At 38.0% G+C, this 18,770-nt stretch overlaps 1 protein-coding gene across 2 annotated transcripts in view; it reads left to right on the plus strand.

Moving 5' to 3' along the window:
- NEK9 (NIMA related kinase 9) overlaps nucleotides 1–18,770 on the plus strand; it is a 34,613-nt gene that overhangs the window by 13,191 nt on the left and 2,652 nt on the right. The window contains exons 6-21 of one of the 2 annotated variants that reach the window (XM_007425449.3): nucleotides 146–277; nucleotides 530–640; nucleotides 2,336–2,400; nucleotides 5,713–5,763; nucleotides 7,093–7,285; nucleotides 8,670–8,814; nucleotides 9,335–9,535; nucleotides 9,770–9,816; nucleotides 10,567–10,722; nucleotides 11,061–11,169; nucleotides 13,183–13,344; nucleotides 13,746–13,916; nucleotides 14,090–14,152; nucleotides 16,426–16,616; nucleotides 17,372–17,536; nucleotides 18,172–18,378. In XM_007425449.3, coding sequence (XP_007425511.1) covers nucleotides 146–277; nucleotides 530–640; nucleotides 2,336–2,400; nucleotides 5,713–5,763; nucleotides 7,093–7,285; nucleotides 8,670–8,814; nucleotides 9,335–9,535; nucleotides 9,770–9,816; nucleotides 10,567–10,722; nucleotides 11,061–11,169; nucleotides 13,183–13,344; nucleotides 13,746–13,916; nucleotides 14,090–14,152; nucleotides 16,426–16,616; nucleotides 17,372–17,536; nucleotides 18,172–18,378 — 2,169 coding nt within the window. Of the gene's footprint in view, nucleotides 1–145; nucleotides 278–529; nucleotides 641–2,335; nucleotides 2,401–5,712; nucleotides 5,764–7,092; nucleotides 7,286–8,669; nucleotides 8,815–9,334; nucleotides 9,536–9,769; nucleotides 9,817–10,566; nucleotides 10,723–11,060; nucleotides 11,170–13,182; nucleotides 13,345–13,745; nucleotides 13,917–14,089; nucleotides 14,153–16,425; nucleotides 16,617–17,371; nucleotides 17,537–18,168; nucleotides 18,379–18,770 lie in introns of both variants that reach the window. The other variant, XM_007425448.3, reaches the window with a different exon arrangement.

Here is an 18,770-nt window from a genome sequence, read left to right on the forward strand (position 1 = left end):
TCACAATATGCTAAAGCAAAGTCTGAGCATTTGGGAGGGGAGAGGATAAAAGGACAACAGATTAGCACTTACAGGGAAACTATTGCATTGTGTCTGCTTGATATGGAGTAGCTGGCACAATATCTCTAATATTTTTGTTGTGTAGTTGGTAGGAACTCCGTACTACATGTCCCCAGAGCTCTGCCAGGGAGTAAAATATAACTTCAAGTCTGACATATGGGCAGTTGGCTGTGTTGCTTTTGAGCTCCTTACATTGAAGAGAACTTTTGATGCAACGGTAAGTCACTCCTTGTGATTAATACTGCATCACCCTTTTTATATTACATTGTCCTATGGTGAGTGATTAACAGAGGGTGACTTCAATTTTAGGGTTTATATGACAGTGAAAGTTCTAAGGGAACTGTGGGTTTACAGTTTCAAAGAACATCATCTCAGCTGGCTGGGGAATTCTGGGAGTTGAAGTCTACATATCTTAAAGTTGCCAAGTTTGAGAAACCCTGATTTAGATCATTTCACTTTTCCATCTTAGAATCCCTTGAACCTCTGTGTGAAGATTGTACAAGGAAACCGGGCAATGGAGGTAGATTCTAGCATGTACTCTGTGGATCTCATCCAAATGGTGCACTCCTGCCTTCATCAGGTTGGTGAGATACAGTTTACCTAGATTGCAGCCTGTGAAACTCTTCACTAGCTGTCAGGCACTGAAAACTCCTTAACAAGCCCATTTGCTTTCTCTAGAGCAAGCAATTAAAAGTTTTAAATTATTGTCTGGGTAACAATTGAATTATTGTTTTTTCTTTCTGACAGAGGTAGAATCTGACCAATAATTCGACAACTCAGCAGATCTATTTTCAGTTTTGAATATTTTTCCTTTTTTTTTTTAGCTGGATGGTTTGCTGTTTTTTTCGCATTTCCCTCCCTTTTCTTAATACATTTAATAGTCACATAAGGACAGAAGCCAAATAATGCTTATCTTCCTTTTTCTCTTACCTCACATTCTGTCATACTTTTTTTACCATGAAGAAAGCAAAACTATGTAATTTTTCCCAAAAATGAAAAAAAAAAAATTACCTTCTCACCACAAAGGAATATAAACACATACTGGTTTATAGCAACCCACCCCATTAAGATATTTCTCCTTCATCTTGTAGGTCCAGATACCTTTCAGTATGAAAATTATGAAGTGGCCAAGAATCAAGTTTGACCTTGAAGGACTTCTATCTTAAATAGGAAAGAATGCATTTTAAAAAAATTATCAGAAGATGATATTAAAAAAGAAATGAACAAAATTTAATTTAAGTTTATTTCACACACAGAAGTCCAAGTTTAGTTTACAGATGCCCTCTTTTTATTTTCAGGTTTGAGATTTTGAACAGGAGTCTCTGTTTCTGAAGTCATCAAGCATTATGAGCCATGTTGAGGCTGAGGCTTATCTACAGAGTTGTCTCAATCAGGATGGGGCTGGATTTTCTCTGCAGAGTAGTTATACATTGAGCAAATGCACCATAGTCTGTTTTTTTTCCTATAGAGGTCTTCTTTGGTTTACTGAGTCAAGGTGGAAGGGAAATTTCTATGGTAAAAGAGCAAAAGGAAAGTTGCTATATTAAACTAGCAAAAACATTCTGTTTTTTATCTCCTCTAGCTGATAAATCAAATTCTGGGGTTATTCCTCCCCACCCACTCCCAGAAATCCAGTCCCCAGTCTGGTAGTGTTAACTTTGATGTCACTATGAGCTTGTCAAACTGGGTTGGCAAATCTTTTGGAGAAATGGGTTGGCTGTAAGGAGAGGTAGAAGTTATGTCTCTTTTTCTCTCAGCAGAAAAACAAGTGTTAGCACACAGCCCTTATGAATTCAGTGAGTAATTTTGGTTTAAGTGCTAAAATAAAACACTTCATTTAAACACTAAAAAGTTGCCATGCATTGTTTGGGAATATGTAAGAGGACAGGAAGAGCAGCAAAATGGATGTAGTTGGCTCCTTGGTTCTGCCTTCAGAGTTCTACTGAGTACCAGTCATAACTGGTTCCACTTCTTTTGTCACTTAGCTTCAAAGCAAAATGTCCTGTGTGAAGATGTAAGTTTCTGGGCTTGCTATGCCTTTGAACTCTGCAGATCTAATAATTTTGTCTCCCTGAATACTGCAGTAACATGAGAGCTGTTAAACTACCTTTGTATTGCCTCTGAGTGTTCTGCTCATTTTATGGTCCTTTTGATTTGCTTTGTTTGGGGAAATGGGAAGAGACCACAAAGATGTAACTTGTACATTGCCCTAGACTTAAAGATTTGAAAAATGATCCCTCTCCTTAGGGAATGACCTGTCACTCACCTCTTTTAGGATCCAGAGAAGAGGCCTACTGCTGATGAGATACTTGAGAGCCCATTTATCAAGAAGTGCAGGAGGTAAATGCTCATACATATATTAGACACAAACAGATTATGTGTGTGTACATCAGAAGAAACCACAGAACCTTGTACTGCCTTATCATTATTGGTGTTTCATGTATGCAGTCACTTAGACTGCCTGTTGAGTTCTACTTTGAGCTAGGCTGCTTCTTTAAAGATTAAATGATATTCATGAGTCCCTTGCAGCACTGAATTAAAAATAAGAATGCTAAAAGTATAGAACATTTAACTTTGAAACTGAGCTATATATATATATTCAAGTTTTCTCTTCCCTCAGTTTTACCTGGCTTATCCTAGGCTTGTTTCAATATACAAAATATATTGGATTATATCAAGAGAAATAAATGCATGCTGCAAGGGACTAGTGGAGCAACATCCTCTGATTAGTCTTGTTCATAAAATTATTTATAATGGTAAAAATCAGGAGAAGTAGCAGCTTTTCTAACACATTTCATTAAAAGGCATAAGCTTTTGTGCAAGCTTATGCAGATCACAAAACATATGCCTTTTAATAGAATTGGTTAGTTGGAAAAGGTGCTACCAGATTCCTTCTGATTTTTGCCATCATAGACTCTCCTCCTACAATGTTTATAATAATATGTAGGCAAGCCAGTATTTGTGATAGCAGTTTTCTAATGTATGCTCAAGCTCTGAAGTAGTAAGATATTTTTAAAATGTTGAAATAAGCTTTTTATGTATTGCTTTTCAGTCCTCATATAGCAGATGCTGGGTGAACCTTCACAACAAACAAAGGGATATTCTCATATATTCATAGGAGATACCATAATGTTAATGGAGGATAGTAATTCTATTAGATAGTGTAAAAATCTAAGTATTGGATAGAGGAGGCTTAACTCCCCTAGATCTAATTTGCTAGAGGGATTAGATTAGGCAGAGATGCACCTTTGCAATCCTCTTCTGCCAAAAATAATCCATTAGTTGGAGTGCCTGTTCTGTGAAGGCAACTGTTATACCTGCAGTAGAGTTCTGCAGATGGCTGATGGGGTTCAGACTGATAGCAGGTTCATACTAGGCATACTGGCCTAGATCTTGAAAAACAGTATTATGGGGCTAGCACAATGGCTTTGGATCCCTTGAATCCAAATTTCCTCCAGTCCCTAAAAAAAACCCCGCAGCCCCCAATGATCAGAATCCTTATCTATGCTACCTGAGCTGATGTAGAAACATTTCCTTCAGAAACAGTAACTAGCCTTGTATTGTTTAGAAGAGGGGAACAAGATAGGTTGGAGGGAAACATTTCTCAAACTTTCTGTTCATGGACCAGCATTGCTTGAGATGTATTTATTGTTTTATTTTATTTATTTAATTTGTATGACCACCCATGTCATCAAGTGGCTCTGGGTAGGGAACAAAATTTAAAAAATAAAAACAATTAAAATAATTCAAAAATTAAAATACATAGCCAAGAATAAATCACTCATCATAATGACCAAATTAACCACGAAATGGGTCCTTGTGCACATTAGGGGCCCCAGGCCTGGGCATAGAGCCAGGTCTTTAAGGACTTACAAAAAGCTAACAGGGTCAGGGCCATCCTGATATCCAAAAGAAGAATATTCCATAAGGCGGGTGCTACAGCAGAAAAGGCATGTCTTCTAGGCCCCACCAATTGGCATTCCTTAGCCAATGGGACCCGAAGCATGCCCACCCTGCCTTGAGATTATCTCCCTAACATCTTTCTCTCTCTGTCTCTCTCTCTCTCTCACACACACACACACACAAAAACACACATATATACACACACAGTCTCTCTCTCTGATACAGTAGTGACAGCAAAAATAACAATGGTTATTCTAATTATTTTATATGTGAATTCCTTCCAACATTTTAAAACAATGTATTATTCCTTCCGATGACAACATTTACAAAGGTTGCAAAAGAAAAGTGGGGAAATAATTAAAAATATTCAGTCTTCGGTATATGTATGTGGAGAGAGAGAGAGAGAGAATATAAAACTATAAGTATACTTTTATATTGGTGGTAAATGCAAGATTGAGAATGTGTTTGTTGCAAAACTGGTTGTCCCATCTTGCTAGAGTGACTGGCTCTACTTGGGTGGCGGCCATATATAGTTAAAGATAGTGACTAAACATGTCACACAGTGGAGGTTCTTAGATTACTGTATCCTCTATTTTATTTTGTTCGGAAACAATCAAAGCAGATAGCATATGAAGTATAAAATAGAAAATAGAAAATAGAAAAACATATTGTACTGACAAATTGCTTATGCGAAGTGCTACATATCCTTCATGCAATAGCCTTGAAAAAAACTAGATTACAGTGGGAGAAAGTAAGCCAAATTTGCATAATTGAATTAACACCACAAGCAACTTAATAATTAGGTTTGGGAGGCAACAAATTATAAGTCAATTTTCTGCTGCCATTATATTTTTAGTTCCATGAATGGGGGAGGTGCTTGTGAGATGTTCCATCTCTTGTGCCAAAAGTACTTGGCTGGCTTTAGGAATTACTCACTTTGACTTGGGCAGGAAGATGGGTGATCCATTTGCTGCTTTGCCTCATGTAGCAAGATGACTTGGCTGGTTGGGCCTTTCATTCCCTTGGCTTCCTTCAGATGATCTTACCATCCTTACAGCACCATTTGTATTGTGGTTCTGGCATTGTTGTGTGACATGACCTCCAGTATTGGTTTTTTTGTTTTTGTTTTCATGTTCCAGGCCCCATACTAGATTCACCTCTTTACATCTCTCTGCCTGTAAGTGTAGAAATCCAGCATTGGACTGCAAATGAAGCTTACAAATAGACTCTTAAGTTTGGTCCAGATTAGTCCCTATACAAACAGAACATATTCCTTCCATTTGTAGAGGGTACACTTTTTCAGAAGAGGCTTTTTAATGCAGGATGGCAGTTTTTGTCAATTTCTTCTTTTCCCTACAGCTCTCAAGCAATGAAGAGTCCCCTTGGGAGTAGATTTTTGGGAACATAGGGACTGAGGAGAAGGGCAAATTTACTTCTCCTACTTTCTGCCTATGACAGCACCCAATTTACATGGTTACAACACAACACTGAAGCATGCCCACTGTTTATACAAACTTTATTAATCTATGCATGTTATGGATATTGTGTATTATAAGCTTTGAGTAACAGTGTTCACTATATGGAAATTATAACATTTACTGCAGGCAGAGTTCCTTGTATTTTATCACTGAAATGGCATGCAGTACAATTTTATGAAAGGATCATTTGCAGTATCTTTAAATCTTATGATTCCTGTTGAAAAAGCTGTATTGACGTACTATTCTTACTGTTTATTCTTCATCCTGGCAGGGACATGGAGGAAAAAGTTGTGCTTCTTAATGGCCCAAACAAACGACCAAGGTAAAGGAATTTATGTTGAAGAGCAGAACGGAAGAAAACAGTTGGGCTCTGCAAAGCATCATAGCATGAGCAAAGCTCCTCTCCTAAAAGTGTTAAAATAGCTGTGTCCTTTGGAAGGCTCTCTCTGCTGCTTCAAAAACTATCCTAAGCTATCTGTGCATGCATGTGTTTATACAGATGACACTTCCGCTGGAAGGGGACAATCTAGATAATAATAGGAATCTGAAGAGATCTTGCAGGGTGGGTAGGCAGAGCTGATACACCTGTTCTCTCTCTCCCCTCCTCCTTTACATGGCCTCTACACCAGCCAGCACGATATTTGTCCTTACCTCCCCTTAGCTGTTCCAATGCTTGAATTCCACTGCAGCATGTCCAATTCAAATGCAGCATAACTCAAACAGCTGGCTATTTTTTCTTCCAGTCTTCCCAGTATCTTCCTTTCTCTTAGTTATTGCCACCAAATTTGAATTAAAGAATGGTGTAATCCAACCAGCTGCCTGCTCTATTTTCCTAGCACCTCTCTGACCCATTCTGTGCCATTGCCAATGGCTTTGCCTTTCCTCCATTGTCTAGCACCCTGGAACATTTCACACATGTGTTCTGGCTCCATGCCCATGCCAAATATACATGTTGCAGGTCCATGTCTGGACCTGCATGTGCTTTGATCTGAGCACAGACCACAGGGAAGTGTTTTGGTCCAAACATAGATCACCTGAACCTGACTGTTCCTCACTGAATGTTTTGCATAACTTTTCTTGGTAGATAATTACTATAAAACAATACTATCTTTAAGACATTTTCATTATAAAATATGTAAGAGTTAAACTCTGATAAATTATATTTCACAGAACTGAGGCTTCAGATTTTATTTTTGTTGTTAACCATGTCCATCATTCACTTTAGATTTCCATTTACTTTACACCAATCTCTACTTACAAATAGTGCTGTATTACTGAACATTTTACATATACAAATAAAAATGCCAGTGATTTAAATTGTCACAGTATTTGTACACTTTCTCATAAGTTTATTCATGTCACTACTTCTAAAAATTCAAAGTAGTATATGTGTCTTCAAATTGATCTCTGATTTTTATTTGCCTTATTTGTACAACATGCTTTCTTCCATGTTTCCATGATGTCTGCGTAGCCTCTGAACCTAAAGCATGCCTGTATGTATTTATATATATGGAAAACTCTTAGCACTTGTATGAAGTGTTTCTGCATGGAATCTGGAAATTAAATTTTTCCCATCTATCTTCTCTTTAGAGGCTTAGAAAAGCAGCTCATGGTAAACAGTGTATCCATACAGATCTCTTGTGATTTACAGAACAAGTACCATGAATGAAGCACCTATTGCAGTGGTGACTTCACGCACTAGTGAAGTATATGTATGGGGGGGTGGAAAGTCCACTCCTCAGAAGCTGGATGTAATTAAAAATGGCTGCAGCGCACGACAGGTCTGTGCAGGAAACACCCACTTTGCAGTGGTAACGGTGGAGAAAGAGCTCTATACTTGGGTGGTAAGTGTCAAAAGAATTTGGGAAGTTTGGGAGGGAATTCTCCAAAACACTATTCTCTGGCATCTGCCATCAACCAAGGGATCAAGCGCTACTAGGAATTTGCATCCTGCGCTCCAAGGAGGTCATCATGACAGATCATATTGGCCCCATCCATTGAGCAAGGAAGCAGCAGTTCATTTATTCCTCGCTCTATGTATGTATTTATCCATCCATGTTCCAAATACATGAAGCTCCAACTGCTTCATAGAGCTGCATGCTAAAGGGAAATAGCCTTTGGCCCAATTCAACAGCAGGGGGGAATTTAGTATTTCTAGAGTTTAATATTTTATTTACTTTTTACTGTTATTGGTATGCCACCTATTTGAGCAGCTGTAGGTGGCTTACAATAAATGCATATTAAGAAGCCATAAACACCATTATAATCCTAGAATGATAACTGTTGCTGTCTTCAGTTAAAATTTTCTTAACCAAATGTCCTGCAAAAGAAGACTGTTTTGACCAACTTTCTAAAAACTAAAAGAGTGGGGGCTAATCCAACCTCAAGGGGCAAGCTGTTCCAAGGTGAGGGGCTGCCACTAACAATACTGTTCTCCAGTTCCCAATCCCCTGGTCTCTCTAGGGGTGGGTACCCATAGCCTCTTTTTCTGGCTAGACTATGTAGGGTGGGCAGATTCTACCTGGAGATCATACCAGAGGTGCTAATGGTCAAATTGGTAGACGGCTTTAAGTTATAGCACCTTGAATTCAGGTGGAATGGACCTCATGCAAAACAGATGTTAATCTAATGCTGAAAATAATATTCAGCCATTGTAACTAGTAGCCTTATCCATGGAGAAAAATATTTAAGAGTGTGAAGACAATATAAAATGGATTTTAACTCATATTAAATATAGTCTGTGTCAGGAAGGTTTTTTCCTAGTGAATTCCAAGTTTAATTTCTATGTTTTGATATATGCCATATCACTGTTGATGTCTGATACTATTACATAATCTTGATAGAAAAGCAGAAAATGTACATGTCTATTTTTACTCCTCTCTGGGTACATAAGTGGTATTCCCTCATTCAGAGTTTGCCTACTACAAGGTAGGTTCCAAAGATCAAGAGGTTTTCAGCTCCCTCAAAGATGGCACCTCCTGTTTCTTCCAAAAAGCACCCCAAAAGTTGGATGGTCATCTGGAGCAGCACTCCATAGGATACAAAAAAACTATAATTATTATTAGATGCTGAAAGAAAAATAGGCCACTTTACCCTGTGTGAGCACAGAGGAACATAAAAGTCTCTCTGGATCCTAGACAGAGTCTATATTATTTCTGGCTTAGTTTCTTTTCACTAGCAATATTCCTTGGCTCTTAGAGTACTTTATCAAATCTGTTTTTTTAACAGAACATGCAGGGAGGCACTAAACTGCATGGCCAACTGGGGCACGGAGACAAAGCTTCCTATCGGCAGCCTAAGCATGTGGAAAAATTGCAGGGCAAAGCTATCCGTCAGGTATCTTGTGGTGATGACTTTACAGTCTGCGTTACAGGTGAGAGACAGATTAAGGTTAAATGTATCAAAAATGTAATGGAGGAACTTAAATAGTATATTAACTAAAAGAGAAAATACCCATTGCATGCAGAGAATATGAAATACTTAGGTATTGGTAAATCTGCAAGGCAGACAAACCTGCAACAGCTAGAATTAGGACAACTTCCAAAAGCCAACTTATATTTATTTTTGTTTTGTGTTCTTTGCAATTTCAGTATTATTACCCATTATATTAGATTTTGTGATTGAATATATAAGTAAAATAAAACAGAAGCAAAGATTAAAAATAGATAGAAGATTATAAATGGCAGTCTTTATGTAAATAATTCAAATATGGGGCAGACTGTAGGATGCTGTAGTAGATTAAACCATATTAGACCTAGCTTGATCGAAGTAATTAAATTACACTGTAGTCAGATTCTCCCTGTATTAATGATGAAGATGACCATTGGCTTTAGGCATCCTTTGGATTTTTAAGTACATCCTATGTTACTCATGTATCCCTTGCTTTCCTACAGATGAAGGTCAAGCCTTTGCCTTTGGCTCAGATTACTATGGCTGCATTGGCATAGACAAGGCTTTTGGCTCTGAGGTGCTGGAGCCCCGGCAGCTCAACTTTTTCCTCAGCAATCCAGTGGAACAGGTTTCCTGTGGAGATAATCACGTGGCAGTGCTGACACGAAATCGTGAGGTCTACACATGGGGCTGTGGAGAATATGGTAGGTTACCTTACATGCAGTCTTTAATCTTTGGCAAAGAGTAGATGAATGATTGATAGAAAAAAAAATTCCTTGGAGTACTGTCATGATAGACCAGATTAAATAAGGATCTGTACTTCTGGAAAGGTAGATGGTTTAACTTGTGAATTTGGTATTCAGACCTGTTTCCTCAGAAATTGAGAGCTTTCTTCAAATCTGAACATTATTATCATTATTGCTTCTCCCCAAATATAGGCCGCTTGGGTTTGGATTCAGAAGAGGATCACTCCATCCCACAAAAGGTAAAATTGATTGAACTTGACTGTATTTCCTGGGTTTCTAGAATATTCAATCTTGAGACATTTTTGTTCCAATTCAGCATATTAAGAATAAACATTTGTTAAGGTTTTTTAAATTAATACAGACAAGGGGCAAGAAGAAACTTATTCTGACAACAGCACCTTACCATGTGGCTTTATTTTACTTTCCTCCTTATAAAGTAGATGATAGATATAAGAAATATTGTATTACATATTTAGTCAGGCACATCTACTCTGATTAACAGCATATCTCCATGGTGTTAGACAAAGGTTTATCCTATCCTTGCTTTTCTTATGAATTGGAAATATTAATTCTTAAAGTGCCAAACTGATATGAGGTTTTCTTTATATGTGTTCCAATTCAATGTTACTTGTAAAAATGGTGGAGTGTTTTCCTTTTTTCTTTTAAGTAACTTTATATAATTGTTATATTTTGTAAATCCTCATTGTATTTTTTTCTTCTTTTTTTTTATACAATAAAAACTAAAAATAAATTGAAAGAAAGAATAAAACCTTTGGCTTCTTGTCACTAAATCTTTTTCTCTATCATTTAACAGACTAGGAAGAAGGGCTTTGATTCTTTCTACAACTGCTGTTTTCCCACTCCAGGTGTTAAGAAATGCCAGGGATTGAAACTAGGACCTTCTATATACTAAACTAGAGTCTCTTTTGGTTGGTACTCTGCAGCAACTGCATTTAGTTGCTGAGGTATCTTACATATTTCTTTTTTAGGTAGAAATTCAAAAGACTTCCAATATTGTCTCAGTCCAGTGTGGCAGTGATGGAACCTTTCTGCTCACACAGACTGGCAAGGTGTTGGCCTGTGGTCTGAATGAATTCAACAAGCTAGGCCTGAACCAATGCACTTCAGGGATCATTAATCATGATGTGAGTGGCATTGTATGAAAATAGGGAAATAATGTTTACATGAAATATATGCATATGATTTCTTAAATTCATAACAAATATTTGTTGAGTTGTCATATTAAAAACAACCAAGTGGGGAAAAACCCAAATGAATATGGTTTATGATTTCTGGAAATAATTTTATCTGTACAATTCTATACTGCATATGTTTGGGAAGGACCAATAAATACTGCTTTTCTTAGGAAGACAGAGTCTTATGATATTAAGACTTTCTCAAGCTCTGCGTAGATGGTTCTTGATTAAAGTGTGAGCATGCAGAATCACGGCATTGGTTTTGTAAGACTGATCTCTTCTCATAGGCTTACCAAGAAATCCCATATGCTACTACTTTCACTTTGGCCAAGAAACTCTCCTTCTACAAGATTCGCACTATTGCCCCAGGAAAGACACACACTGCTGCCATTGATGGTATGATCGAATTATATTGCATTCATCTTGTGATGTAGTTTCATTTCTAGATAATGGTGAAGTAACATACAACTTCAGTAGGTGGCAGCAGGCTGATCTCAGAACATAAGCAATACCAGTTCTGGGTTACTACTCATATAGGTGACAGCCTGGGAATCCCAGAGCTGTTGGCTAAACTGGGAAGTTACAGAACAAAACAAAACACTGGAAGAAGGCAATGGCAAACCACTTCAGTAGAACTGACAAGGAACTGCATTGATACAGCCACTAGGAGTTATAGAGTGATAGCACTTAAAGGTTAGAAGGAACCTTAGAGATAATCTAGTCCAATCCTCTGCTCAGTGCAGGAAGCCACTAGAACAGCATCCCTGAAAGATGGCCATCTAACCACTTCTTAAACACTTCCACCAAAGGAGAATCCACTACCTTCCAAGACAGTTTGCCCTATTGTTAAACAACTCTCAACCTTTAGCAACATTTTCCTGATGCCCAACTGACATTTACTTCCTTGTAATTTAAACTTTGTTTCCTGTCCTGTCTTCTGAATTAATTGAACAATTCTATCCTATCTTCTACATGGATGCTTTTCAGATACTTAAGACAGCTATTATATCTTCCTGCAGTTCTCTCTTCTTCCAACCAAGCATACCCACTGTATATTTGCCTTCTTAACTATCTGAAAGGTAGAATTGTTACAATTAGTGCACATTTTCATCTAATAATACATCTTAAATCATCCCTGCTAAATTAGTTCCATAAACCATTTCAAACCACTGCAGACAGCAGACAAATTTAGTTCACTGGATTAAAAATAAAATCCTGAATGTTAATTCTGAAGTTCCTAGCAGTGGGAAAATGAATGAGATAAGAGTAATGAAATTACTATTTCTGTGGTTAGGTACGCTAATGACATGTAATGACATCTTAAGTCATCCCACCATCATTGTGGTGATATAACAATATGAGGACAGATTTGTTATTGCCTTAATGATGGCTGGGTAATGCTAGAAGATGGAATAATTGCAGAGTGATCTGAGTTTGGTTTAGACTAGGATCATAAACTAACTAAACTTAAGTTCATAGAAGGAAAATTTCCTATCCTTTCTTCCCCCTACAGACACATGTGCCTCCTAGACCCTTCAAGATCATAGTCATCCAGAGGCGTCCCCTGAGCCTGTGGAATACATAGGATATAGGGTGGGTGAGGGCAGAAATAGTTACCTCAAATGGAAAGACATTTGTTCAATTTATGGCAATTCTTCCTTCTTTGCTAAACCCGTGTGTCCCATTCTATGATCAGGATGGCCTTAATTCCACTGCATATACTTTGAACAGGGGGAGTATTGGTTCCTGTAGGGGAGATAGGGACAGGATTTTTTTTTTTTTGGTAATTCTTTTTAAATAAACATGAATAAGCAATGTTGTTCCTGTCTCTTTTCATTTACCTGGTTCCCTGTCCAACATTAACTTTAATTTTTAAAATATTAATTTACATTAAAAATAAATAAATGGAAAAGCAAGACATCAGCCTGTAGCATGATTGTTATTAGGAGAATTCTCCTGAAATATATATATGCCACATAGGTATTCTTTGACAACAAAAATAGAAGTGATTGCAGCTCTGACCTTATCTGGAATATTTCCACCTGACCAGGAAAAAAAAAGACAGGTAATCTGAGATTGTATATAACATCATAAGGAGCAGCTAAGGAAACAGCAGAGAGCCTCAGGATTCTCTCTAGTAAGACTGACTTTTACTGACTCTGGAGTCTTATGACTGGACATACCTACACTGTCAATGGGCCAGAGCCATTTTGCTTTCAGAATTCTAGATGTGCCTAATTATCATGACCCTAATCAAATCTAATGGAAACACATGTATGTTGATGAAGATATGATGAAATCATGCATATAAGCTAATACATAAGCTTACAGCTCACAGCACATTTTTCAACAGTGTTTGTCAGCTTTCTGCTTTATTAGTCCCTAATGGCATCATTGTTTTTGTTTCAGAGCGAGGTCGTCTGCTTACCTTTGGCTCCAATAAGTGTGGACAGTTGGGTGTTGGGGACTATAAGAAGCACCTGGGCATTAATTTGCTAGGAGGGCCCCTTGGGGGAAAACAGGTCATCAGAGTTTCCTGTGGTGATGAGTTCACCATAGCTGCTACTGATGGTAAGTATAGGCATTAGTGGGTTGGTGTGTATTTCTTTAAACTGGGCCTGCAAGGAATCAGAAATGGTTTGCTTAGAGATGATAATAGAAAAAAAAAATCCAGACTGACTTGAATGCACAAAATGCATACAGTATATTACTAGACAAGAAGTACTTTGTTGTGCTAATATATAATAAAGCCTTGCAAAACACCATATTTCTGCACTGATGTTACCTAGTCAGGTAATGAAACATCTGCAAGCAAACAATCAAACTCAGAGAGCAGCAAGGACTCCACCATATTTCTACGGGACTCACTAACTTGGTCTTATTAGATCTTTAAGTAGAAATAAATGTAAACTTTTGAGAATCCTTCAAAGGCAGTGTGGGGTTCTTGACTGATAAACTTTTTTATTTCCCAGATAACCATATATTTGCATGGGGTAATGGAGGGAATGGCCGTTTAGCAATGACACCAACAGAGAGAGCTCACAGTTCTGATATTTGTACATCATGGCCTCGGCCCATTTTTGGCTCCCTGCATTACGTCCCAGACTTATCTTGCCGTGGATGGCATACCATAATAATTGTTGGTGAGTATAAAAATGCTGGGGTCTGAAGGTAGATTATTAATCTTTTTCTCTAACTATAAGATACAACACATTACTTGGATTCACATGAAAGAATGGGTCATATCTGAGCATATATCAGATTTCCCATATTCTTTCAATTTTGGGCTGAGAAAATGTTCCTTTTTTCCCTCCAGAAAAAGTTATAAATTCTAAAACCATCCTTCGCTCCAGTAGCAGTGGCCTGTCCATTGGGACTGGTAAGTAATCAGACTGTTAGTAATACATAATTCTCTGTTGGAGTAGAAAGTATTACAATAGAAGAATTCAGAAGAACAGCACATCCTTTGCATAAAAATGTATCAAGTTCAATCTCTGGCATGGACAACTGGGAAAGATGTTGCTTTGAAAGTCACAGTATTATCACAGTGAATCACTATTATAACAGTATGGATTGTAATGAGCTAAGGTATAACTGCTGGATGGACCAAAGGCCTTACTATACAAGGCAGAACATGTATTCTGATAAATCTCTTCACTTTAACAGCTTGTTCTTTGCCATTGGAGAATAAATGAAATAGTGCAATTGGAGGGCCTTTCCTCATTGACTAGCTGCTGTAGTAATACAGTATGTCAGATAGGACGCTAAAACTATGATCACATTAAGCTGCATTTAAGCAATTCCCATTTGCCTGGGAAGAAAAGGGCCAGATTTGAGTAGCAGTCCATTAGTTCTTGTAAGTATTGACCTGCCACCTGGTGCTGAGAAAGTACAGCATCGTTGTCCAGTATGATATTGCAAGGGAGTTCAGTCTTTCTTCTTAATTCAACTGTTTCTTGAAGGAGGATGACAGTGGTCAGGAACCTGAGCAGAACAGCAATGGAAGAGTGATTTCACCATGCTAAGTGCTGTAGAGGGAAGGAAGTTTTTGGGTTGCCTGTAGCTTTGTCCCACTGTTCTCTCAGTATTGCCTGAGCAAGTGCTTTGTTCAAGCATGAAAGAAAAAGGTTCTAGGATAAATGTTCTCCACCCTCCTCTCTCACTATGCTTGTTGAATGAAGGTAGAGAAATTGTCTTTATTCCATTTCTCCTACACACACACACACACACACACAAACACGTGCTGTTTTTCTCAGGGTTTTTTAAGATTTTCTAATATTCTGTTCTTGTGACAGAGCTTTATTCATGCACACAAGTTTAATAAATTATTACTATTATTCTCATCAGGACAATCTTTTGGATTTGCTTTTCCCATCTTCCTCTTAATTAAAGACAAGCTACATTTTTTTCTATACATTTCAATGGCTTTCAGCAAATTCACAGAACTTCTATTTTATCTGTGGGTAGTCTTGTTTTTTATCCCTTACAAGTCAACCAAATTTGCTACTGAAAGAAATGATAATTTTAAACTAAAAAACAGGAAAAGCAGTTAGTATAACGTTAAGATACGAGAATATTAGGATTTTGGTAAAATACAAGAAATGTATGACTGGTGTGGTAATTGAAAGATAGGGAAAGCAAAAATGAAATGTTATGGAAAAGTAAAATAAATTTTGTCTTCATATTGTGCATGAGATAACAATATGATCATGGTGGCAACTCCTCGCTGAATTAAATCCTTGTAAAAACCCAAGAAATTTGATTCTTTGTCTCCCTGCTCCCAGTTCTGTGCATTACAGGTAGTCCACACTTAACAACCCTAATTGGGACTGACAACCCCGTTGCTAAGTGATGTGGTCATTAAGCAAAACATCACATGACCACTCTGCTTAGCAATGTCAGTTTCAGCAATCCCAGTTGCTGTTGTTGAGCAAATCCCACATGGTTGTTAGGTGAGGACCCACCTGGATCCAATCCATTCTTGGAAGAAGGTAAGGAGCTGCCTCCACTTCAGCTCCCCCCATCCATCTCCCCCCCCATCTCTGCCCTTTTGGCCACCCGCCTACTCACTGCCATAAGCTGCCCTGGCCACCAGGCCTTGCCCGCCACTGCGCACCAGTACCAGCCAGGTCCTTCTTTCACACCGGCCTCTTCATGCACCAGCTGGTGTGAAAAAGGAAGCCCTGGCCAGGTGCAGCACAGCATCCACCCACCCACAGCTCTCACCCACTGGTCTGTGGGACATTTCCATGGCACCTCACCCATGTGTGGCCAGGTTAGTGAGCCTAACGGAGGGGAGACAGGTGAAGATGACGATGGTCAGCTGGGGATGGGGTGGCGGCGGGACGGTGGTTGTAAATGCGGGGGGGGGGGCAAATTTTGTTCACATGACCGCAGGGGCCCTATGACAGCCAGAACTTTGAGGACCGGTCATAAGTCCCTTTGTTCAGCACCATCATAATTTTGAAAGGTTGCCAAACAAATGGACGTTAACTGTATAGCTGAGTCAATGGTTTCTTATTCTGCATTCTATCATTAAGATACTTTCTTCTTTTTACACCATCTCCATTCTAAGTTCTGACAATATATGCATTTCCAAGAACTTCAGATATTCTTGAAATGAGCAAATAATTCCCTACTCTTTTCTGTTAGTGGCCCAGGGCTCTACAGCTGAACCAAGTGAGGAAGAAGAAACTGAGCAAGATTCTGAGAGCCCTGATAACAGCAGAGGCTTCCGGAGAACCATGGAAGCAGATTGTGGAATGGGGGATCAGATCAGCATAACAGAAGTAGCTGCAGATAGCAGTGCTGCTAGCAGCTCTTGTCCTAGTTGGCTGCGCAAGGTAACTCACTGTTGCTGTGCTTAGAGAACAGGAAAAATAAAACTTTATCTAATAGTAGTCTTAGAACTGATGGCTTCTTCCAAAACATGGTTTTAATTGGCATTAAAAAAAAACCATAATATAAAATTCAACAGTGAATTTTCATTTTTGAGAGCAGATTTTTTTCATAATTTTTCAATGAAACAAGGGTCAGAATGAGCATCTTTGGAAGGCAACAAATTCAAATTTGTGCTTGTACTAAATAATTAGAATAAAATAATTGTAATACGATATTTTCTTGTAATTTTGTATTTATAACTTATCTTGAAAAGTAACATTGAAGGAGATACAGGCATTTTTAAAAATTTCTCTAATTTTTTAGAAAAAGCTGAAGCAAGTTAATACTATTGTGTACAATATTTGTTTATGTAGATTGGATGAATTTATAATCCAGAAAAACAATTAGTTTCTCTTCTACAGTTAAAACAATTATTCATTGTAGGCGGTATTTCTTTTAATAGAAAAGGGATATTAAATTCCATTGCATTCAGAATACATCTCGAATAATATGCTCTTAATTACTGTGTTAATATATCTAATGCATAATCAGCTATTATATTCACTATCCTCAACATATTAGACAGAGCTAAAGGAAAATGTTTACTTTTTTTTATAATTAAATTATTAGTCTCTCATTCTTATTTCTTTTGTGACATCCAACATAGACAAGTTAGATGTCTTCATATTCTTATTTGCTTGCTCTCTTTGTGGAATAGGAGCTGGAAAATGCAGAGTTCATCCCAATGCCCCAAACCCCTTCTCTTGGAAGCTTAGCCTCTTCAGGATCTGACAAAGAAACTTTTCCCTACAATGAACTGAAAGGACGCCATATTCCTTTGCCCACACCAGTTGACATTAACGAATCCAAGTCAGAGTCTTGGGTAATGTAAACTTCTATAAATACATGGAAATCATTTCTGTAGTTTGGGATCTGGGTTGGAGGAAGGAATAAGGTGCAAAATGAAAGGCTTAAAGGATGTTCATCTAAGAACAGAGAAGTAAGAGATACATGAAATTATTACAAAAAATTGAGAAAGAAATATAATTCAAACTGGTGTATGTGAGTATGTAAGCTTTTAAGGTTGGATGAAAGAAACCATCCCTCTCAAAACTATGACTAAAGATTTCTAAGAAATTCTGTGAGGCCACTGCTAATTAAAGAGCATCTCATTCTACTCTTATCTAGTAGTCACTGTTTCACAACATATGATTAAAAATGGGAAGAGAATAAAAATTGAAAACAGCACTGAAAGAAGCAGAGTTACAAAAATGATGAAGATTTTGTCATTCTCAGAGGAATATATATTCCAGGTTTATAGCTAGAACAGTAGCGGAAAATTTGTGTGGTAGCTAATTATTCTAGAATTCAGTTCCTATTATTATTTTGATCTGTTATGCTTTTAATAACTCTAATCTCATCTTTCAGCTATGGTTACCTATAGGGAATTGGAAAAGCATTGATTTTGAATTTTTTATACATACTTATTCATAAATCTCCTGGGTTTCTTTACAGCAGCTAGTCTTGGATTCAGCAGAATCCTGTAACAGAGAGAAATTGCCTGTGGAACCATCTGCATGTAAATGCAGTTTCCTGCAGGCTGAAGTGGAGCGTCTAAGTGGTTTAATATCGAAGTGCTTGGCAGATCAGGAAAAATTACAGCAAGAAACTATCCGTCTTAATGCCCAGCTGCAAGTTCTCTCTAGGAGAGAAGGAATACACCAGGTAAGTTTTTCACTAGAAGGTAACAGATTACATTCTGGAATAACAATACCTACACCTGCAAACAAATCTGACGGGGCCCCAACCACCCTAACTAGCTGCAGCTCCTGGATGCTCTTCAAGGGCAACCCCATGTAAAGCACATTGCAGTAGTCCATTCAGGAGGTGACTGAGGTGTGAGTGACTGGGAACTGATTTGCACACAACACAAAGTTGTGCAAAACCCTTCCTGGCCATGGCTGCCACCTGTTCCTCAAAAAGAATTGGAAATCCAGGAGGATCCCCAAATTGCACACTGGTTCTGTTTGGGGTAGTACAATAATTGTCCAGCACAGTTGGCTCTAGGATGGCTTCTTTAAGGGACAGTGGAACCACCTCCAGGGAAGCCTTAGCCA

The sequence above is a fragment of the Python bivittatus genome, unplaced genomic scaffold, assembly GCF_059951505.1.
Source record: "Python bivittatus isolate LINGU-HERP-01145 unplaced genomic scaffold, Pbiv_v1 ctg000480_np1212, whole genome shotgun sequence".
Taxonomy (NCBI): domain Eukaryota; kingdom Metazoa; phylum Chordata; class Lepidosauria; order Squamata; family Pythonidae; genus Python; species Python bivittatus.